The following is a 24,337-nucleotide window of genomic DNA, read 5'->3' as shown; positions in this document are numbered from 1 at the left end:
AGAATATTGAAAACCTATTAGAAGAAATAATGACAGAAAACTTTCCCCACCTGGTGAAAGAAATAGACTTACAGGTTCAGGAAGCACACAGAACCCCAAACAAGAGGAATCCAAAGAGGACCACACCAAGACACATCATAATCAAAATGCCAAGGGCAAAAGACAAAGAGAGAATCTTGAAAGCAGCAAGAGAAAAACAGTTAGTTACCTACAAGGGAGTACCCATAAGACTGTCAGCTGATTTTTCAACAGAAACTATGCAGTCCAGAAGAGAGTGGCAAGAAATATTCAAAGCGATGAACAGCCGAAACCAGTTTGGCTCAGTGGATAGAGCGTTGGCCGGCAGACTCAAGGGTCCCAGGTTCGATTGCAGTCAAGGACATGTACCTTGGTTGCGGGCACATCCCCAGTAGGGGGTGTTCAAGAGGCAGCTGATCGATGTTTCTCTCTCATCGATGTTTCTAACTCTCTATCCCTCTCTCTTCCTCTCTGTAAAAAATCAATAAAATATATTTAAAAAAAAAAAAAAGAAGGTAAAGCGATGAACAGCAAGAACCTACAACCAAGATTACTCTACCCAACAAAGCTATCATTCAGAATTGAAGGTCAGATAAAGAGCTTCACAGACAAGAAAAAACTAAAGAAGTTCATCACCACCAAACCAGGATTACATGAAATGCTGAAGGGTATTCTTTAAGAAGAGGAAGAAGAAGAAAAAGGTAAAGATAAAAATTATGAACAACAAAAAGACATCAAATACATACCTACCAACAAGTGAATCTAAAAATCAAGTGAATAAAAAGTCTGAAGAACAGAATGGACTGGTGAATATAATGGAATCAGGGACATAGAAATGGAGTGGACTGACAATTCTCAGGAGGAAGGTGGTCTGAAGGGTATGGGAAGAGATTGGACAAAGGTCTTACACCTATGGATAAAGACAGTGGTGGGGGGTGAGGGCATGGGTGGGGTGAGGAATCAGGTGGAGGAGAAGTATGGGGGGAGGAAGAGGAACACCTGTAATAATCTGAACAATAAAGATTTATAATAGGGGGGGTTGATGACAAATATGTGATACCTTAATCAATAAAGTAATTTAAAAAAGATTTATAATAATAAAAAACCCAAATAATTACATTAAAAAATAAAATAAAGTATTCTATACTTAATATCCTTAAAATAAATACTTTAGCACTGTGACCGAGCTTAAATTCTCAACTGTAAGTCAAAAAAAAAAAGGTCTTTTCTTGCCCTTTAGCTAACTGAAAGAAATATAAATCAGGTCAGAAGTCCAACATGATTTTTGTAGGGAGTGAATTATGTAATAATCTTGGAAACAACTTTGACCAAATTTAAAACTTTTCTCTAATAATCCAGATCCATACTCTAAATTAACAACCAATTAACTTAAAGTTTAGCCATTTAAGTTTCTTTTTTCCCACAAAAATAGGGATCAAAAGGAGGCCTAAACTTTTTTTTTTAAATACCATTTTTTATTATGGACTATCTAATATATTTTATTGATTTTTTACAGAGAGGAAGGGAGAGGGATAGAGAGGGAGAGAGAGCTAGAAACATTGATGAGAGAGAAACATCGATCAGCTGCCTCCTGCACACCCCCACTGGGGATGTGCCCGCAACCAATGTACATGCCCTTGACCGGAATCGAACCTGGGACCTTTCAGTCCGCAGGCTGACGCTCTATCCACTGAGCCAAACCGGTTTCGGCAGGAGGCCTAAACTTATTTGAGAATATTCATGGCTAGTGGAATCAATTCATCATCTATTGTTTTAAAAAGAATCAGAATTCGTCCAGCTGGTTGAACGTTGACCTATGAACCAGGAGATCACAGTTCGATTCCTGGTAAGGGCACATTGCCTGGGTTGTGGGTTCGATACTCAAGAGTGGGGCATGCAAGAGGCAGCCAGCCAATTAATGATTCTCTTTCATGTTTCTCTCTTTCCCTCTCACCTTCCTCTCTGAAATCAATACAAATGTGTTTTTTAAAAAGGAATCAGAATGACAATTCTGAATGCCCATTGAAGCCTGGGTTATTCTGAAGAAGCAAACAGGAATCCCCAGGGTGCCAGGTGTCTCTCTTGTCAATCAGTTCTAAATATAAACCATTAAAACCATTTTAATGCAAATTAGTCATTGTGCAATCTTTACAGACTTGCTGATTTGAACTAAGTTATCTCCATAACTTATATTTGAATTATCAAAGGAAATTTCCCACAATTATATTTGGTTCACATGTACTACCTGTACTAGGAAACAAAACATATTTGGGGGATAAATTTGGTCTGCAGGTAGATAGTTTGTAATCCCTGAACTAACATATGAAGAGAGGAGAACATTATACTGAAAAATAGATATGGCAAATTAGAAGGCATATTATTTGCTTACTGATTTTGTACTAGGCCAGTGGTCAGCAAACTCATTAGTCAACAGAGCCAAATATCAACAGTACAACGATTGAAATGTCTTTTCAGAGCCAAATTTTTTAAACTTAAACTTCTTCTAACACCACTTCTTCAAAATAGACTTGCCCAGGCCGTGGTATTTTGTGGAAGAGCCACACTCAAGGGGCTAAAGAGCCGCATGAGGCTCGTGAGCTGCAGTTTGCCAACCACAGTACTAGGCAGTTATATATAAACTAGAGGCCCGATGCATGAAAGTTGTGCAAGAGTAGGCCTTCCTTCCCCCAGGTGCCAGCACTGGCTTCCCTTTGGCACCCAGGACCCGGGCTTCCCTCACAGTCTTGGCTTCATCCAGAAGGACATCTGGTCTAATTAGCATATTATGCTTTTATTATTATAGATTATTATAGATAATGTATTGTCTCATAGCTGATTATTTTAATTATACATCATTCTGATGATGTTGGGTGAGTATTTAATAACTGCCTGAGTCACTTAGCACCTTAACTCAGTTAGACATATCATAATCACAAATTTATAGCCAATAAAGAACTGAGAAAAGAAAACTTTTTCATTATTTGGAAAATTAAACCAAAGCTCATCCCACACATTCCAAAGTATCTATATATACTAATATAAAACCCTAAAATGCAAATAGATCGAATGGCAGAACAACCGAACAAATGAACAACCAGTCTCTATGACATACGCTGCCCACCAGGGGGCATGTGCAGAGCATAGTGGGCGCTGGCAGCAGGCGGCAGAGTGAGGAACAAGGAGGGCGGCAGCCACGGTGGGATGGTGGAGCAGGTGAGCGGGGGCGCCAGACCAAGGCGGGGCACCAGTCGCTGTCATCAGGGCAAGCCTCTGGTGGTTACTGAAAATTCTTAGCTCTCATGCACTGCGGTCCTGCCCGGCGCTAGCACCCGCTGCTGGCACCGGAGCTGCCACTTCCACCCAGTGATGGTGCCCAGTGCCGGCCCCTATGCTTGGCGCCATCAGCAGGTGCAAGCTGCGGCTGCTGGCTCCAATCGCCCCTCAGGGCTTCTCCACCTCCCCCTACTCCTGAGGGGCGATCAGGGCTGGCAGCTGCATCTTGTACCCGCTGCCCACAACGGCTCCACTCACACCCACTGCCGGAGCCACCGCTAGCACCGCTGCCAGCACCTGGCACTGGTACTGATCATCCCCAAGGGCTTCTCCACCTCCCCCTGCTCCTGAGGGGTGATCGGGCAGCAGCCACTGCTCACACCCACTGATGGCACCAGCCCCGCTTGCACCTGCTATTGGCGCCAGCCCCAATCGCTCTGCGCTGTCAGTGGGTGTGAGTGAGGCCGGTGCCGTCAGCGCGTGGGAATGGTGGCAGCGGGAGCAGGGCTGCTGGCAGACAGGGGACTGGAGGCTGCAGCGAGAGGGGCTTGGTGGGGGTGCAGAGGATGGGCCAAGACCTGCCTCTGTGCCCACAGCAGCCTCATGGCCCACAGTTCCTTTAAAGTTGCACAAATTCATGCACTGGGGCCCTAGTCCTATACAATAAAAGCTAATATGCAAATAGACCGAATGGTGGGACAACCAGTCACTATGATGCGCACTGACCATCAGGGGGCAGATGCTCAACACAGGACTTGCCCCCTGGTGGTCAGTGCGCTCCCACAAGGGGAGCGCCACTCAGCTAGAAGCCGGGCTCACAGCTAGTGAGTGCATCAGTGGTGGTGGGAGCCTCTCCCATCTTCACGGCAGCACTAAGGATGTCTGACTGATAGCTTAGGCAGGAGCGGGCCTAAGCCATCAGTCGGGCTCCAGACTGCAAGAGGACGCAGGCTAGGCTGAGGGGACCTCCCCCTTCTAGTGCATGAATTTCGTGCACCGAGCTTCTAGTTATTCTATATAAAGGACAGACTTGACACATTGTAGTTTTCTGCTCTGATCCTTCATGGAGATCCACAAGAACATATATTACTTCTAGAATGAGGATAATTCCTACAGAATGAATACAGGCTCTTTTTCCCACTCATCATTTGATTTTGTGAAGTCCAAAAGACTAAGGTAATAATTAAATTGTCAATATCTCCTAGCCACTTTGTTAAGTCTGGGACTATCAAAAGTGATTCCTACCTCATCTTTTCCAGGCCTTGGGAATACTACCCAATCCCTCCCTATCCCCGCTTCTTTCCATAAAGGCAGATAAGGTGGCACCATACCACAATGGTGAAGAGGCTGAGTAGAAAGCTGGTCAGGAAAAGGATGAGCCCATAAAAATAAAGTGTGCTACAGACTGATGTGTTGGCAGAAGGCAGGAGTTCAGCCATGGCTGATGGTGGTGAGTGCATCAGGATACACCTAGGAAGAGAATCAATGGACAAGAGTACTGCTACAGATATAAAACTAGAAAGATACCTATTAGTGCAACAAAAGTTCATGAGTATAAAATTTCACTTATCATTTTGCTAACACTTTGTTCCTTCTCATAGATCAGTGATGGGCAACCTTTTGAGCTTGGTGTGTCAAACTTCACCAAAAAACTGAGCATAACTCGGGTATTGTGTCACTTTGAGGAAAAAACATTATTTCACAAATGTTTCATCCTCAGGAGCAGCAAATGTTTCATCCTCGGCATGCAGCCGCATGTCATCAGAAATGGCTACGCGTGTCAGTGCTGACACGCGTGTCATAGGTTCGCCATCACTGTCATAGATACATCATTTTCTAGTCACCTTGTTATATTTCTATGAATGTATTTTCAGCCTTGGCTACACATTATCCTCATTATTCACATAGCTCATTTAGAATACAACACCTTAGCCAGAATGTATGTAGAAAGTCCTCTTCTATGTCCATGTATAGAAAAGAATATGTGTAGACAACTATGAAAATGATAGATCTGGTCCTTACTTACCCATGGTTCTGGCTAAAGTTGTGGAAACATTCGCTGGCATTGCCCAGACAGAATACAGGTATCATCAATAGTAGAGGTATCAGGCTGGGAGGAAAAAAACTTGTCATCCTAATATTCAGACTGTTTTATGCCCTCTTCCATTTGCAAAATATTATCCTGTTCTTCTCCCTCCTCTATCATCCCACCACTCTCCACTAATACATACACATTTAAATTCTCTAAGAAAAATCATTCAAAAACGGTAAGTATACTGTCTTTTTCAATACCTGGGAAAGTGAAGTGAAGAATGCACTTTATACTTAGGGTAATGAACACTAACAGAGTTTCATAGACAGTCTCTGAGAGTTGTGTGGTCCTATAAAATTCAAGTGGGTCAAAATGAAAGGAAAAATTTTACAAGGAGCTCTGTGCTTGCTCAGTCTGTTTCTCTTTCCATGGTGACCAGAAATAACTTCATTCTCCTAAGCCCTTTCCTGGGAGCTTTTCCAAAATAGACCTTTAAATAACCAATTATTTATCCAGAGGAAAAGATCCAGGAGTTAAAGTTACAAAATCTAAAACCAACTCTGTAATGACCCTTAAATGAGATCCAGACTCCTTCTGGGCTTAATAATTTTAAGAATCTCACCCAATGTTATGAAGGTAGATTAGATCTTGAAAGCCCCTATTACAACTCTTTAAGAGATGTAGAAAGGAATTAAAGGGAAATACCTGATGGTCACATAGAGGTGATGGCAGAATTGAGGCTAAAACCCAAATCTGTAACTTCAAACTGTTTGCCTGTCCTATTTGAGAAAATGGAACCAAAGATCACATATTTGTTGCTTCCTACTCAGTAAGGCTCCAAGAGGACCTAGGCATGACAGACTCAATAGATATAAAGGACATTGTTCTCCTATTTGTTCCCACCTAGACTCCAGAATAATGAGGGTCCACACCTTGCTAGGAAAGAAAGCAAAATATCTTACCTTGATGAAATGATGGCTATCTGACCAACTTGACAAGAATTATCTATAACCTATGAAAAGAATAAATGTGAGCAGTATCTTAGGATATTGCCAATCATGTTATAATAAATACCAGGTCATTAAGTGTCACTTGACAGAAAAAAATTTCCAAGTGTCAGCTTGCTTCCATTAAGAAATATTTGTTATAAAATTCAGTGAAATAGTTCCTTAGCATTGGAGATAAGAGAATTTTATCTGTGTTACTATATTCTAAACTAGAGGCATGGTGCACAAAATTTGTGCACCGGGGGGTCCCCTCAGACTAGCCTGTACCCTCTCCAATCCAGAACCCCTTGGGGGATGTCCAACTGCCGGTTTAGGCCCAATCCTGGGGATCAGTCCTAAACCAGCAGTCGGACTTCCCTCTCAAAATCCTGGACCGCTGGCTCCTAATTGTTCACCTGCCTGCCTGCCTGGTCACCCCTAACTGCCACCACCCCCACCCCCCCCGCTGGCCTGATCACCCCTCACTGCCTCTGCATGCCAGCCTGATCACCCCCAACTGCCCTCCCTGCTGACCTGGTCGCCCCCAACTGCCCCCCTGTTAGCCTAGTTGCCCCTCATTGCCGCCCCTGCCAGCCTAATGGCTCCCAACTGTCCCCCCTGGTTGCCCCTAACTGCCCCCCCAATGGCCTGGTTGCCTCTTACTGCCCCCCCCCCGCCAGCCTGGTTGCCTCCAACTGCCCCCCTCCGCCGGCCTGATTGCCCTCATGCCTCCCCCACCGCCTGCCTGGTCGCCCCATGCAGCCTGCTTGTTCAGTAGTTTGGTCGTCCCTCACTAACCCCCTTGCTGGCCTGGTCGCCCCATGCAGCCTGCTTGTTCAGTTGTTTGGTCATCCCTCACTAACCCCCCTGCCAGCCTGGTCATAGGCAGCCATCTTGTGAGGGCCTGAGGATTAATTTGCATATTACCTCTTTATTATATAGGATATTATATAAGACTAGAGGCCCAGGGCACAAAATTCATGCACTGGGGGTTGTCCCTCAGCCCAGCCTGTACCCTCTCCAATCTGTGACCCCTCGGGGGATGTCTGACTGACGGTTTAGTCCTGATCCCAGAGAGTTTAGTCCCGACACCCCTCACAATCTGGGACTGCTGGCTCCTAACCACTCACCTGCCTGCCTGCCTGCCTGATTGCCCCTAACAGCTTCTGCCTGCCAGCCTGATCACCCCCCTAACCACTCCCCTGCCAGCCTGATGGATGCCTAACTGCTTCCCTGCCATCCCGATCACCCCCAACTGCCCTCCCCTGCTGGCCTGATCACCCACAACTGCCCTCCCCTGCCAGCCATCTTGTGGTGGCCATCTTGTGACGACATGGACGCAGCCATCTTATGTCCAAATGGGGGTGGCCATCTTGTGACCACATGGGCGAGGCCATCTTGTGCGAGGGTGTGATGGCCAATTTGCACGTTACCTCTTTATTATACAGTATTATCCTAGCTAATGAAAGAGTAATATGCAAATTGACCATACCTCCGCTACACCAACAAGTCATGCCCCCTAGCCAGTCAGGAGCAAGTATGCAAATTAACCCAACCAAGATGGCTGCGGCCATGGAGACAGCAGGAGGCTTGGGTTTCCCCGGCAATGGAAGAAGCCAAGCTTTCCACCTGCCCTGGCAGGCCCAGGCCTCTGCTCAAGGCTACAAAGTTTCAATTATAGAAGATAAATAAATCCCAGATCCCAGGGCCTCCGTTGGGGGGGGGGCGTGCCCAGCCTGCAAACCACCACAGGCCTCTCGCCCAGGCCACCCCACACCCCAAAGGAACCCCCACCCTGATCCAGGACACCCTTCAGGGCAAACCAGCCGGCCCCCACCCATGCACCAGGCCTCTCTCCTATCTAATCCTATGTAATAAAAGAATAGTATGCAAATTGACCATCACTCCAACACACAAGATGGCTTCCCCCTGTGGTCAAAGATGACTTCCCCCATGTGGACACAAGAGGGCCACCACAAGATGGCCAGCAGGGGAAGGCAGTTGGGAGAGACCAGATCTGCAAGGGAGGGAAGTTGAGGGTGATCAAGCCTGCAGGGGAGGGCAGTTAGGAGTGACCAGGCCAGCAGAGGAGGGAAGTTGGAGGCAACTGGGCCTGCAGGGAAGGGCAGTTGGGGGGAACCCAGGCCTGCAGGGAAGAGCAGTTGGGGGGGTCCAGGCCTGCAGGGGAGGTCAGTTAGGGGTGACCAGGCCTGCAGGGGAGGGCAGTTAGGGGTGACCAGCCCTGCAGGGGAGGGCAGTTAGGGGCAAACAGGCTGGCAGGGGAGCAATTAGGCATCAATCAGGCTGGCAGGGGAGTGGTTAGGGGGTGATAAGGCTGGCAGGCAGAAGCAGTTTGGGGCAATCAGGAAGGCAGGCTGGCAAGCAGTTGGGAGCCAGCAGTCCTGGATTGTGAGAGGGATGTCCCGACTGCCCGTTTAGGCCCGATCCAGGTAGGATCGGGCCTAAACGGGCAGTCGGACATCCCTCGAGAGGCCCCAGATTGGAGAGGGTACAGGCTGGGCTGAGGGACACACACCCCCGTGCATGAATTTCGTGCACCGTGCCTCTAGTTATATAGGATAGTGCAATAGTCACAAAGAGAACCTGCAGGAAGTAGCTTAATATAAGATTTGAATACCAGAACAAATTCTCTTTAAAAAAAAGGCAAATGTTAAATCACACAATGTTCCATCTTCTAATAACAGTTCAATCCTCTTCTTTTATATCCAGGGAGGTGAGAGATTTTCACTCCTTATGAGTGGAGTGAAAGTCTCTGTATAACATGACCAGCAGACCCTAGCCAATTTGTCTCAGTGGATAGAGCGTTGGCCTGCAGGCTAAAGAGTCCTGGGTTCGATTCCAGTCAAGGGCACGTAACCTCGGTTGAAGCCTCCTCCCCAACCTGGGCCCTGGTTGGGACTTGTGCAGTAGGCAACCAATTTTTGTGTTTCTCTCACATCAATATTTCTCTATCTTTCCCTCTCTCTTCCATTCTCTCTAAAAATCAATGGAAAAAATAGCCTTGGTGAGGATTTTTAAAAATTAATAAAAATAATTAAAAATAAATTTTAAAAATATGACCAGCAGAAAGCATAACAGGCCAGGGTTAGTATAATAAGGGCAAGGTCAAATAAACTCTTTGGATTATAAGCTCTTCAAGACTTGTTAGGTTCTAGAAGAAAAAACATTTCAAAAATCTCCAGTTGTGTTAGACACTGTAAATCAAACTACAGAAGAATGGTCCATACCCACTAGGAATTTATGGTGAAAGATTTTTAACATAACACCTTAAAGAGAGAACAGAAGATAAAACAAGTGTGGGGTTTTTTTCTATTTTAAGGTAGAGACAATATGGGATGGCATTGTTAGGGATCAATAAGCATTAAGTGAGCAATTAACCAGAAATGAGTAACTGACTTGCCTTAAGAACTTTGAGTCAAGAATAGCAAATGATTTCAAGTTGGATAGACAATGCTGACTTTAGGTAAAATTAGTCTTTGGTGACTTCTCCTACTCATGTCCTTTTTTCTTTTTTTTAAAACATATTTTATTGATTTTTTACAGAGAGGAAGGGAGAGGGATAGAGAGCTAGAAACATCGACGAGAGAGAACCATCGACCAGCTGCCTCCTGCACACCCCCCACCAGGGATATGCCCGCAACCAAGGCACATGCCCTTGACCGGAATCGAACCTGGGACCTTTCAGTCCGCAGACCGACGCTCTATCCACTGAGCCAAACCGGTTTCGGCTCATGTCCCTTTTTCTCTTTTTATTTTATCCTCTATCCAGCAGGTGGCTATCCTGTGTTTAATTCTTATTCTTAACTGGATATCAATGAATCTCTGATAAAAAGTTTATAAGTAAAAGTTTAGGGCATAAGTCTTGCTAGGGTACTTAAAAGAGAACTCAAAAATAAAAAACAAAAACATGTCAAGGCTTTTGGAATAAAGCTAAAATGACAGAATAATAGACAGTGGAGTTAAATTTTTTGGCTAGAGTTTATCTTTGTGGAATATTAGTGTTGTAGCGCGTGTTACATAAAGAAAAACACAACATGTGCATTTGTATTACTATAAAGCAATAGAATAACATATATGACCGTTAATCTTTGTCTCTCCCTCCCTTTTCTTCAAAAATTAGTTTTTTCTGACCGGCTGGTGTAGCTCAGTGGTTGAGCCTCAACCCATGAGCCAAGAGGTCACCAGTTTCATTCCCAGTCAGGTCACATGCTTGAGTTGTGGGCACAATCCCCAGTAGGGGGCGTGCAGCAGGCAGCCAATCAATGATTCTCTTTCATCATTGATGTTTCTGTTTCTATCTCTTTCTCCCTCTCCTCTCCTCTCTGAAATCAATGAAAATATTTTGAAAAATATGTATAATAGTATTAAAACATATAGATATTTAAATAAATGAAAATTGCTCACATCATAAAACTGTATTCTGCCAAGATCACTAAGAGTCAGAAATAAGAAAGTATACTATACAATGTAATAATATTCAGCAATAAAAAGTAATGAATTACTAATATAATACTTAAATGGATAAACTTCAAAAGCATTATGCTAAATGAAATAAACCAGACAAAAGAAATTATATACTGTATGATTCCATCTATATAAAATGTCCAGAAAAGGACAATCTATAGACAGAAAGTAGATTAGTGGTTGTCTAGTGCAGAGGGGGGGAAGGGGATTAACAGTAAATGGGAATGGAAGATTTTACTGGGGTGAAGAAAATATTCTGAAACTGTCATGATGATGACTATAAACCTGATAAGTTTACTTTAAAAACCATTGAGTTGTATATTTAAAATAGATGAATTATATGATATGTAAAATATGTATATGCACACAAAAAGAGTCCAGATGTACTGACTCAGTGAATAATTATGATGCTAAACAGTGCCAAAACTCTTTGTGAACCAAAGGAGGAAAGACATCTAACTTCTCCCTGGGTTAATCTTACTTTCTGATTACCATACATTAATTCCCCTGCCCTTCTGCAAACCAATATCTTGTTACCCACACATACTGAAAAAATACAGCAGAGCAGAACACTCTCCCTTTTCATACCTATAGTTCAAATCCCAGGTTACCAAACTGAACACTTTCCCTGACTCTTCACCAAGATCTTTAGCAGCAATGATGTACTGGCATAGAGCCAAGGATTATTTCTTTTACTGAATAGAACCAGGCAGGGCCCTAACCGGTTTGGCTCAGTGAATGGAGTGTGGGCCTGTGGATTGAAAGGTCCCAGGTTCGATTTCAGTCAAGGGCGTGTACCTTGGTTGCGGGGACATCCCCGGCAGGGAGTGTGCAGGAGGCAGCTGAATCGATGTTTCTCTCTCATCAATGTTTCTAACTCTCTATCCCTCTCCCTTCCTCTCTGTAAAAAATCAATAAAATATATTTTTTAAAAAGAAAGAGCCAGGCAGGAATGGCAGTACTGTGCATAATGTTTCCCATAATCGAGTCTTTTTTTTTTTTTTTTTGGTGGCATGAGATATGAGGAAATCATGTTAACAGAATAGAAACTCAGTGAGAACGTTTTCCTTTTATTAAACTCAATTAATTCACCTAGTCTGTGCTGAGTGTTTACACTATTGATCAAGGATATATGGGTTTGTTTTAGCAAACTGTTCTTAACTATTAACTCTGAATAAAACTTACCAAGGAAAATGTGCTCTGTCCACTCTGGGTGTGTTTCAACCTTAGTTCTTTGTACAGATACCAGATGTAATTGATGGTGTAGAAAAATGAAGAAATGTAGAATATCTAGGTAAAAAATCAAAACAACCCATCATAACTGCCCCACTCTGATTTCCTTCGATTTATTTCATTATTTTCAATTATTTTTTATTTTTTAATTTCTTTATTGATTAATGTATTACATATGTGTCCTTATTCCCCCACTCAGGCCCTCACCCCCCTGGTATCTGTGTCCATTGGTTAGGCTTATATGCATGCATACAAGTCCTTTGGTTGATCTCTCCCCCTTACCCCATCCTTTCCTACCTTCCCTCTGAGGTTTGACAGCCTGATGGATGCTTCTTTGTCTCTGGATCTGTTTTTGTTCATCAGTATATGTTGCTCATTATATTCCACAAATGAGTGAGATCATGTGATATTTATCTTTCTCTGACTGGCTTATTTCACTTAGCATAATGCTCTCCAGTTCCATCCATACTGTTGAAAATGATAAGAATTCCTTCTTTTTTACTGTAGTGTAGTATTCCATTGTGTAGATGTACCACAGTTTTTAATCCTCTCATCTGCTGATGGGCACTTAGGCTATTTCCAAATCTTAGCTATGGTGAATTGTGCCACTATGAACATAGGGGGTGCATGTATCCTTTCTGATTGGTGTTTCTAGTTTCTTGGGACATATTCCTAGAAGTGCGATCACTGGGTCAAATAGTTCCATTTTTAGTTTTTTTAGGAAACTCCATACTGTTGTCTACAGTGGCTGCACCAGTCTTCATTCCCACCAGCAGTGCACAAGGGTTTCTTTTTCTCCACATCCTACCTACTATTCTATTAGTAACTTACTATCTAGTATTTATACCATGTAAAATATGGGAATTCTATCCAGGCCTACCTAAAACATGCCTCAGCTTTTTTTTAAATTTATTTTTATTTTATTTTTTAATCCTCACCCGAGGATGTTTTTCCATTGATTTTTAAAAAGAGTGGAAGAGAGAGGGACAGACAGAGAGAAATATTGATGTGAGAGAAACACATCGATTGGTTGCCTCCTGCATGCACCTTGACTAGGGCCCCAGCCTGAGGAGAAACCTGCAACTGAGGTACGTGCCCCTGACCGGAATCTAATCTGGGACCCTTCAATCCGCAGGCCAATGCTCTATCCACTGAGCCAAACTGGCTAGGACTATATTTTTATTGCTTTCAGAGAGGGAGGGAGAGGGAGAGAGAAACATCAATAAGAGAGAATCAGTGATTGGCTGCCTTCTGTATGTCACCTAAAAATAGGGATTGAGCCAGCATCCCAGGCATGTGCCCTAACTGGGAATCAAACTGATTCATAAGGTCAATGCTCAACCATGAGCCACAGTGGCGGCGGGAGGGGGGGGGGGTCAGCTTCCTTTTAAAAAAAGAAGTTTTTATTGACTTTAGAGAGAGAAGAATGAAGAGGGAGAGAGAGAGAGACCTGCCAGAAACATTGATTGACTGCCTCTTGCACACTCCCTACTGGGGATCAAGCTGGAAACCCGGGCATGTGCCCTGACTGGGAATTTGAATGGTGACCTCTCCATGCATGGGTTGACGCTCGACCAACTAAGCCACACTAGCCAGGGCCTTATTTTATCCTTTGACTCTTCAGAGGAACCACAGTATTATCCAACTCCTCTCACCTAACTGATCCACTTTTTTGCACAAAATAGGTCCAGAGGCATGGATGTATGGAACAGAATGACAGAATTCAGAGGGGAGGGAGGTGAATGGGGATGGTAAGAGATTAACCAAAGAACATATATGCATAGACCATGGACACAAACAATAGTGTAGAGAAGCCTGGGTGGGGAGGGACAGGGGGGAAATGGGAGACATCTGTAATACTGTCAACAATAAAAAAAGATATCATAGAACCTTTTTCTATTTTATTTTTTTATTGAAAACTAGAGGCCCAGTGCATGATTGAATCATGCATGTGTAGGGTCCCCTACACGCTTTCGCTTTTGATCGCGGGGGAGCTGGGTGCCTGTCCGCTGGTGCACCAGGCCTTTCAGAAGCCTCCGGCTCGGCGGAGGCTTCCGAAAGGCCTGGTGCCAGAGCAGACAGTCACCCAACTCCCCCGCTTTTGATGGTCCACAGCGGGATGTGAGCTCGCTGCCCCAGAGGCCCCTTCTGTTCCGCAGCACAGCCATGGCGCAGACGCTGAGCTCATGTACAAGATCCTGAACAAGTTCACTACGTAAAATGCCAGGTCCCCATATTTTCGGTAAGTAACCATAATATCATGAATTATCCAGACCTGCATTGCCCAATACAGTAGGTACTACATGACTATTCAAATTTAAACTAATAAATATTAAATACAATTTAAAATACAGTTCCTCAGTCACACCAGCCATATTTTAAGTACTCAATACCGAAGTGTGATTACTGGTTAACACATTGGATAGCACAGTCAGAGAATATTTCCATCCCCTCTGATCTTGAGACATGACTTTACCTCCCTCCTTACATGCCTGACTTTAGATCATTTTACTGCTCAAATTTATCAAGAAAAAATAAAAGAAAGGAACCTCAGATCAATACATTTTGTTCCTAAAAGATATAATAAGGAGAGACAGACATTTTTGGTTAGGTGAAATTTTGGTTTGGTTACCCATTCAATGATACTTTTCTGAATCTTCCCAGTTAGAACCAATCACTTGGGTGATGGGTATGGGATGGGAGGAGGGGGATAAGGGGGGGGAGAAAATGGTAGGTATCTATAATACTATCAACAATAAAAAATAAATTTAAAAAATAAATTGATTAATTAAAATAAAAAAATTTTAAAAAGAACCAATCGCTTCTTTTACATTCCTAGTTTATACTTTTATTAAAGAACTAAAGGGCTGGTGCACAGGATTCGTGCACTGGTGGGGGGTGTGGCCTGTGGGGATCAGCCCGCTATGGGAATGCCGCTCATCCCAGTCAGCTGAGTGGGGCAAAACTCAGGACACCATGGAAGCCACCCTGGCCTTGGAAAAGAACCTGAACCACGCCCTTTTGGAGCTGCATGCCCTGGGTTCTACCCATGCCACCCTCATCTCTGTGCTCCACTGTGGGAGCATACTGACCACCAGGGGGCAGCTCCTGCATTGAGCATCTGCCCCCTGGCGGTCAGTGCACATCATAGTGACTGGTCAAGTGGTCATTCTGGTCATTCCACCATTTGGTCACTGGGCTTTTATTATATAGAATATAATTTGCTTTGTACTGTAATGATTTAGATAAAGTACATATGTCTAGTCTCCCATTAGATTTTAATCTCTGAGGTGAAGAATCATATTTTTGTTTCTATATTTATACCCCATAACATAACCCTCACTTTCTAGCAACTCAGCACAGAGCTTTATGCACAGCAGGCACTCAATAGCTCGAGGTGAATTATCACTAGAATTGTAAACTCCTGAGGGTAAGAAATTTATCTATCTTGTTCACCCATGTGTACACCAGAATGTAGTATAATGACTAGAACATTATAAACACTCAATAAACAGTTATCTAATAACTTTGAGTTCCTTTATCTGAGGCCACAGGCAGATATAAGTTTAGTTTCTTAAGAAAAAATCCGTAGCAAAAGGATTTCCAAAATGTTTCCATCATTACTAAAGTGAACATTTAAAATAAGTGATGGTTTATACTAGGAAGTAAATTACATGTCTCTCCAATCATGACAGTAAAATTTGATATGTGATTTGATTTCCTTGTCTTTCTCTCTCCTCTTGAGATTTAAAGAGAATGGCCATTCTATAGTGAGGAAACAGAAGTCTGAGGAAGCAATAGCTGGGTGGAGGTGGTCAAAAGGGGAGAAAATGGGAGACATCTGTAATCATTTTTTAAAAGGCAATTTCATTTAAGCCCAGTAGAGGGAACCAGGATGTCATTATATCTGATAGATTCCCTCCACCCTCATACCAGACACAGAAAATTCTAAACTTGGCCTTTCTTACAGTTTAGAAAAAACTCTATTTAGAAAAAAATCTATTCAAGTCTGAGAGACATTGTTGTTAATAACCTTGACCATTGTGATGAATGTTAACATTCTTCAATTTATAGATGACTATAAATTTATCACCTTAACTACTTTGTATTCTTTTGAGAAACTCAACTCTATCATCTTTACTCTCTTAAAATACCAGTGAGGCAAATAGTTACTGAATTACTAACATGTGTAAAGAAGAATCTATAACAGGCAAGATAAGCAAGAACCTTCTACTCAAGCTTATATTGGTATAAACTTTATAACTTAAAAGTATCTTTACATATAGACTGACATTTCATCCTATTTTTGTCATAAGAAAACCACGCTGATAAGTGAATTTGTTTTTAAAGTGACTTATTTAAGGTCTGTTACATGGCAGAAACTATTTTGCTTCTACTATTAAATTAATGAAAAACTAATGTAAGAAGTTATTTGCCCAAAATATCCCCTACACCAGCTTAAAGCAGATCCAACAAGGTAACTCCAGAGTCCTGATTTCCAATCAGGTCTTTTTTTAATAAATTGAATCCTGAGACTAAATGAAACCTCAATGACTTTGGTTCACTCTTTTACAAGATGAAGATACTTAAAATTATATCAAACATGTGGTTTTCTACTTCTTTGTAAAATTGTCTTCAAAGATGGCAGCTCAAGCTTATCATAGAAAATAGAGTACAATCAAGTATAAAAATACTCAAGGTTGAAATTTTTTAAACAAATTCCTGATTCTATGCCAACAGAAGTGACAGAAAATAATACGAGTTTCACTCTAGACTTTAAATGTTCCAAAACACTTAGGATGACAGATAAAGCTATTTCTATTACTTGGGCTAGGGTACAGAGGATTTTTTTCTTGCTGTTAAGAGTACTTACTCCTGAGGGAGAACTCAAGATGGCGATGTAGGTAAACACCTAAACTGCGGTCGTGCACAACAATTTCAAAACTACAACTAAAAGACAAAACATCTACCACCCAGAGCCACGGGAGGGCTGGCTGAGTGGAAGTTCTACAACTAGACAGAAAGAGAAAAGAGCATTCAGTGCACAAACGCTGAAAAGCTGAGGTACGGGGGCGCGTGTGATACGGGCTGGCGGCGGGCGTTGCTTTCTTCAACCCGAAGGGGAGACGCATGGGACCCAAACTCCTACTGGGAGAAGCTGGACTGTCTGTCATCAGGTCGGAAAGTGAGGGTGGCTTGCTTGCAGAGCTGTGCAGAGGAATAATTCTTTGCTGCGCTGGGGCGCGAGACGCGGGGACGCAGTCGGAGGCGTGGGACGGCTGGCTGTCAGCCATTGCTGTTTGCCATGCCCTAGCCTAGTAACACCCTGAGACCCCGCCCCGCACAACCTACAAACTCACCCAAGCTCCAAGCAGCGGCTTTTGCATATGAATGACCTTCACTATCACCGCTTAACCTAGCAAACTTGCAAACCGGTTCAGACAGCTCCATAATCTACAAATCCCAAGCAGGGAGGAGAGGACTGTAGTTCTCACTGTAGCTCCTGCAGGGTGACCTCAGACAGTAGCTGACTGGCACCCCATAGGAGATCCAGAGCCAGTGTACCTAGTGGTCAGTGTGAGACACAGATTTCAACTCCTCACATCCATAAGTGACACATTCAAGAGGCAGACTCAGTGAGCATCAAAGTCCCACTGAAACAAGTCCTGCACCAAAAGCGTGTCTCCAGCGCAGCAGTCCTTCCATTATAAATACAGCGGGTCCCCACAGCCAATTGGCCTGGAGGACAATTCCTCCCAGTGTACCAACAGCAATCAAGGCTTAACTACACAAGACTTTGCACTCAGCCCACAAAGGGGTATACCAAGACCGTCCACCTCAGGTGATTGGGGAGGCTGAGCTACTGGCCCCTATAGGTCACCTACCACACAAAGCCGCTACATCAACATAGGGAAGCAGCCAAAATGCGGAGTCACAAAAACATGTCATGAATGAAAGAAATGGAGGAAAGAAAACTACGAGACGACATAGAGTTCAAAATCACATTTATAAGGTTACCCAAGAATCTTCTAAAAACCGCTGAGAAACTTGATGAGACCTTCAAGGACCTTAATGAGAATGCCAAAAAAATGGAAAAGGACCAGTCAGAAATTAAGCATACACTGTCTGAAATAAAGAATATACAGAAATTCAACTGTAGATCAACGTACCCCAAGAATCAAACCAAAGATCTGAAATATGAGGAAACAAAAAATACCCAACCAGAAAAATAAAAAGCAAAAAGGATCCAAAAATATGAAGATAATGTAAGGAGCCTCTGGGACAACTTTAAGCGTACCATCATTTGAATTTTTGGGGTGCCAGAAGAAGAGAGAGAGCAAAATATTGAAAACCTATTAGAAGAAATAATGACAGAAAACTTTCCCCACCTTGTGAAAGAAATAGACTTACAAGTTCAGGAAGTGCACAGAACCCCAAACAAGAGGAATCCAAAGAGGACCACACCAAGACACATCATAATTAAAATGCCAAGGGCAAAGACAAAGAGAGAATCTTGAAAGTCAGAGAAGTTAACTTGTTTAAAAAAAAAATCACACAGCAAACAAGTGCTAGAGCTGGGATTTCAACTCACGTATGTTTGACTCCAAACTCTATGCTTACACTCCAAGCCATACACTTCATGTCATTTGCAATCCAAATTGATATCTCTAAAGTACCTGACTAACACATCTTCCAAGAGAAAAACAGTTAGTTACCTACAAGGGAGCACCCATATGACTGTCAGCTGATTTCTCAACAGAAACTATGCAGGCCAGAAGGGAGTGGCAAGAAATATTCAAAATGATGAATGGCAAGAACCTACAACCAAAATTACTCTACCCAGCAAAGCTATCATTCAGAATTGAAGGTCAGATAAAGAGCTTCACAGACAAGAAAAAGCTAAAGGAGTTTATCAACACCAAACCAGGATTACATGAAATGCTGAAGGGTATTCTTTAAGAAGAAGAAAACGGTAAAGATAAAAATTATGAACAACAAAAAGACAAATACATACCTACCAACAAGTGAATCTAAAAATCAAGTGAATAAAACGTCTGAAGAACAGAATGGATTGGTGAATATAATGGAATCAGGGACATAGAAAGGGAGTGGACTGACAATTCTCAGGGGGAAGAGGGTCTGAGGGGTGTGGGAAGAGATTGGACAAAAGTCTTACACCTATGGATGAAGACAGTGGCGGGGGGTAAGGGCATGGGGTGGGGTGGGGAATCAGGTGGAGGGGAGCTATGGAGAAGAAAAAAAAAGAGGAACACCTGTAATAATCTGAACAATAAAGATTTCTTTAAAAAAAAAAAGAGTAATTACTCCTGAGCCCAGCCAGCATGGCTCAGTGGTTGAGCACCTACCTATGAATCAGGAAGTCATGATTCAATTTCCGGCTGGAGCACATGCCTGTCTGGGTTGCCAGCTCAATCCAGTGGGGGACATGCAGGAGGCAGCCAATCAATGATTCTCTCTCATCACTTGTTTCTATAGCTCTCTCCCTCTCCCTTCCTCTCTGAAATCAATAAAAATATATATTTTAAAAAAGAGTACTTACCCCTAACAAAGAGGATTGGTCATGATACAAATCTGTTCTGTCACAGATCAGACACAGTGCCACTGCAATAATCAGACGTTTGTTAGTTTGTGGCTAAAAGAGTTGTAAAAGCTAGCCATAGGGGGCTAATATCAGAAATCTACTCAGACAGAAGGGCCTAGTGCCTCTAAATATGGGATTAAACCCAGGGAAGTTAACTATCAATTAGCAAAAGTTTCTTTGAATTCCTATGATATTAAAACCATTAGAAGACTCTAAAAAACACAATGATAATTTTATTTTTTTTTAAATATATATTTTTATTGATTTCAGAGAGGAAGGGAGAGAGAGATAGAAACATCAATGATGAGAGAGAATCATTGATCGGCTGTCTCCTGCATGCCCCACACTGGGGATGGAGCTCACAACCCAGGCATGTGCCCTTGACCGGAATCGAACCCGGGACCCCTCAGTCCGCAGGCTGACACTCCATCCACCGAGCCAAACCGGCCAGGGCACAATGATAATTTTATATAGACCAAAAGACACTGTAAAATTTTTGCCTTTGACTTAGACTAAGTCTAAGAGGTCAGAGAGGCATTGAGAACACATTAACAAGTAAAGATAGTGAAATCCAATTCTAGGTGAGGGAATATTTTTAATAGGCCCTGCTTTCTATTGCCAGGCATTCAGAAAGTAATGGATCAGTAAGAATGTGAAGAAAATAAAAGGCCTGCAGGTGAATTCTGTTCTTAAGAAAATACATAGAGATACTATTTTACCTTCAAAAATAATGATAATAAAAATAACAACAATAGTTTACACTAAGGGCAAGCATTTTGCATTTGTTATCTAACTTAATCTTCACAGCAACCCTAAAAACCCTATCATTGTCCCTATTTTACATAGGGAAACTAAGACAGAGAAGTTACTTGTTAAAAAAAAAAATCACACAGCAAACAAGTGCTAGAGCTGGGATTTCAACTCACGTATGTTTGACTCCAAACTCTATGCTTACACTTTAACTCCAAGCCATACACGTCATGTCATTTGCAATCCAAATTGATATCTCTAAAGTACCTGACTAACACATCTTACATAAAATGAAGCTGGGCTCATTCACTAAGAAAAGATACACTAGAATACCCAAGAGTAAACAGAGAAACTGACTGGGACAGTGTTTGGTACTGTCATGATCTTGTTTCTCCATAGCAATTATCTCTGATAAACAGAAATATTAGTACAACGATACTCCTAGACCCTTTTGGAAAAAGCACTGAATTTGTTTTTTATCCCAAGATTGATATGGGGGACAATTATATATAACCAAATCAATTCTCTCAGTGCAGAACTTGCCAACTAATAAATTAAAAATCTCAGCATCTGCCCTAACCGGTTTGGCTCAGTGCATAGAGCGTCGGCCTTCGGATTAAAGGGTCCCAGGTTCGATTCCGGTCAAGGGCATGTACCTTGGTTGCGGGCACATCCCCAGTAGGGGGTGTGTAGGAGCCAGCTGATCGATGTTTCCCTCTCATCAATGTTTCTAACTCTCTATCCCTGTCCCTTCCTCTCTGTAAAAAAAATTAATAAAATATATTTTAAAAAATCTCAGCATCTTAGACTATGGATCAGATTTCATTTTTCAGAGCTAGTTGCTAGTCTAGACCAGGGTGGGGAACTTTTTTCTGCCAATGGCCATTTGGATATTTATAACATCATTCGAGGGCCATACAAAATTATCAAGTTAAAAATTAGCCTGCTATATTTGGTCAAACATTTAATTAACTCACCCCTAATGCCTTGGCAGGGCCAGACCAAATGATTTATCAGGTCTTATAAGGTCCCAGGGCTGGACATTCCCTACCCCTACTCTAGACAAAGCCTTTTGAGCCAAATATATGTCACTTTAACATCTGTTTACTGATTGGCTAAGTTCACAAAAAAGTAGCACCTGAAAAACCTCACATCTCAACTTGTTAATTAAATACTGAAATTATTTCTGATGGCTTGGTTCTCAAACTCACTTTGCTTCTCAGCTACGTTCCAGAACAAAAGACTAGCTCTTGGTAAATGATTGATTTCTTCTGCTTCAGTTCAGTGAAGTGGCACAAGGGTACAGAGCCAGTTCTTCCCCACCCCCAACCATCTCTGGGTTTTCTACAAAATTCTTTTCATCTAAATCAGACAGAAACTCAACAGGCACATAATGAAGTTATAATATAATTAGAGGCCCGGTGCATGAAATTAGTGCACTTGCGGGGGGGTGTCCCTCAGCGCATCCTGTGCCCTCTCGCAGTCCAGGAGCCCTCGAGGGATGTCTGACTGACAGCTTAGGCCTGCTCCCACCTAAGCCGTCAGACATCCTTAGACATCCTTAGACATCCTTAGCACTGCTGTGGAGGCGAGAAAGGCTCCCGCCACCGCTGCTGTGCTCGCCAGCCATGAGCCCAGGTTCTGGCTGAGCAGTGCTCCCCTGTGGGAGCACACTGACCACTAGGGGGCAGCTCCTGCATTGAGCGTCTGCTCCCTGGTGGTCAGTGTGCATCATAGCAACCAGTCATTCCCCCATTCAGTCAATTTGCATATTAGTCTTTTATTATATAGGATAGGCGAAAAAGCCTGGTTCTAATTTGTATCTCACATCCACCCCAATAGAGGAGGAAAAGCTCAAAAGAAAAAAAATTCACATATCCTGGAGCTTTAGCATCCTAAATCTGAAAAGGACTTTGAAAGGCCATTTAGTGGAATAATTTCCAAATGCTGGTTAAGAATTTAGTGCTAATCCATGACAAAATAGTCATTGGTATAAGAAATATTGAGAAAAATACAGTCAATGTAATAAGTTTTTCATAAAGCTATATTTATTTACTACTTTAAAGAAACCACCCTTTATTCTGAGATTATACTAGTACTTTGCCTAGTTTTTTTAGTATCAATTGTTACTCCTTTTAGGAATTCAGGGGTAGCTGATTTTAAGTGTTCTTAATTTAGCAGAATATGAAATTAGCAACACTATGACAACTCCCACTTTCTTTTTAAGTTTTACTCATTTGTAAAACCCTCAAGTCTAGGAAGCACTGAACAACTTACCTAGTGATCACTTGGCTTTCATGTAAAAATAGAAGATCCATTTCACACAGATAAAAATTATTGACATATTTGATAGGGAAACACCAAAGAGAATGATGACTTATTCCTAGCAATCCTCAAGGTTTCTCACCAAATTAAATTCTTTCCTACTACTGTCCTCCCCTGCTGGCCATCTTGTGGTGGCCATCTTGTGTCCACATGGGGGCAGGATCTTTGACCACATGGGGGCAGCCATCTTGTGTGTTGGAGTGATGGTCAATCTGCATATTACTCTTTTATTAGATAGGATAGCTATTGCCCTAGGCTGCAAACGTGTACAGCATGTGACTGTATTGAATCATGCAGGCAACTATAACACAATGATAAGTATTTGTGATCTAAACATTAAAAAGGTACAGTTAAAAATATAGTATAGAAGATTTTTAAAATGGTGTACCTGCATAGGCCATTTATCATGAATGGAGCTTGCAGGACTAGAAGTTGCTCTGGATGAGTCAGTGAGTTGAGTGGTGAGTGGTGAATAAATGTGGAGGGCTATGACATTACTGTACACTACTTTATAAATACTTTACCACTTACGTTACACTAAATTTATAAAAAATATTTTCTTCAATAAACTAAGCTTACTGTACATTTTACTTTATAAACTTTAAAACTTTTCTTAACTTTTTGACTCTTTGTAATAACACAGCTTAAAACACAAACACATTGTAAAGCTGTACAAACCCTTTTCTTTCTTTATATTCTCATTATATGAAGTGTTTTCTATTGTTAATGGTTTTATTTTTTAATGTTTTAAACATTAAATACACACATTAGCCTAGGCCTACACAGGGTCGGGATCACCAATATCACTGTCCTCCCCCTCCACATCTTGTCCCACTGAAGGTCTGCAGGGGCATTCATGAAGCTGTCCTCTCCTAGGACAACAATGTCTTCTTCTGGAACACCTGAAGGAGCTGCCTGAGGCTCTTCTTGAGGAGGTGTCCCTCTTTTCAGATATACACCCATGGTGGTTTGCTAGGTTTGTTTCTTTTTTCATTATAGATTTGCTTATAAACAGATAATGTACCATGAATATTCCTCTCTATTAATAAAACCTTTCAGTGTTGAGGTCTATGTTTTCAAACTTTTTAAGGAGCTTGTTGAGGTCTGCAAAAGCTTCTGCTAACCCCTTCGTGTGAATTTTCTTGGGAGGAGTCTTTTCTTTCTCGCAGTTTCCTTTTCTCTTGACTCTCCTTCAGCTATGTGTTCCTGTTCCAGTTCCAACAACTCATTAGTCAATTCCTTAGGCACCACCTCCAGGAGCTCCTCAATGTCATCCTCATCCACACCCAGGTTAAAGTTGTTAGCCATCTCGGCCGTAGCCTTGCTTATTTCTACAACCTCCTATTCCTTGAAAAATCCTTTGAAATCATGAATTACGGTGTCACTAAGCAATAGGAATATCTCAGCTCCATTATAATAGTAGGGAACAACGTCGAATATGCAGTCCTTTGTTGCCCAAAGCACCATTATAGGAAGCACGACTACAGACACTTGGGAAGATAGTTCGGCAGTTTTTTACAAACCTAAACAAAAGCTTACCATAGAATTCAGAAATCATGCTTCCCCCCCGCCCCCCAAACGACTTACAAATGTATATGCACACAAAACTTACACACAGATGTTTACAGCATG

General features: G+C 42.3%; 1 protein-coding gene across 5 annotated transcripts in view; it reads right to left on the bottom strand.

The window, feature by feature from the left end:
- The window catches only part of TMEM116 (transmembrane protein 116), a 57,325-nt gene that overhangs the window by 14,070 nt on the left and 18,918 nt on the right, over positions 1–24,337 (bottom strand). For 3 of the 5 annotated variants that reach the window (XM_079763326.1, XM_079763325.1, XM_079763328.1), the window contains 4 exons: positions 11,980–12,084; positions 6,286–6,335; positions 5,318–5,401; positions 4,623–4,761 (listed from right to left, as the gene is read on the bottom strand). In XM_079763326.1, the coding sequence (XP_079619452.1) occupies positions 4,623–4,761; positions 5,318–5,401; positions 6,286–6,335; positions 11,980–12,084 (378 nt within the window). Of the gene's footprint in view, positions 1–4,622; positions 4,762–5,317; positions 5,402–6,285; positions 6,336–11,979; positions 12,085–12,324; positions 12,496–24,337 lie in introns of all 5 variants that reach the window. The other 2 variants (XM_079763329.1, XM_079763327.1) reach the window with 2 other exon arrangements.

The sequence above is a fragment of the Cnephaeus nilssonii genome, assembly GCF_951640355.1.
Source record: "Cnephaeus nilssonii genome assembly, chromosome: 22".
In the NCBI taxonomy this organism is placed as follows: Eukaryota; Metazoa; Chordata; class Mammalia; order Chiroptera; family Vespertilionidae; genus Cnephaeus; species Cnephaeus nilssonii.
Note: the sequence above shows the minus strand (reverse complement) of the source record. Positions and strands in the feature narration are given on the sequence as shown.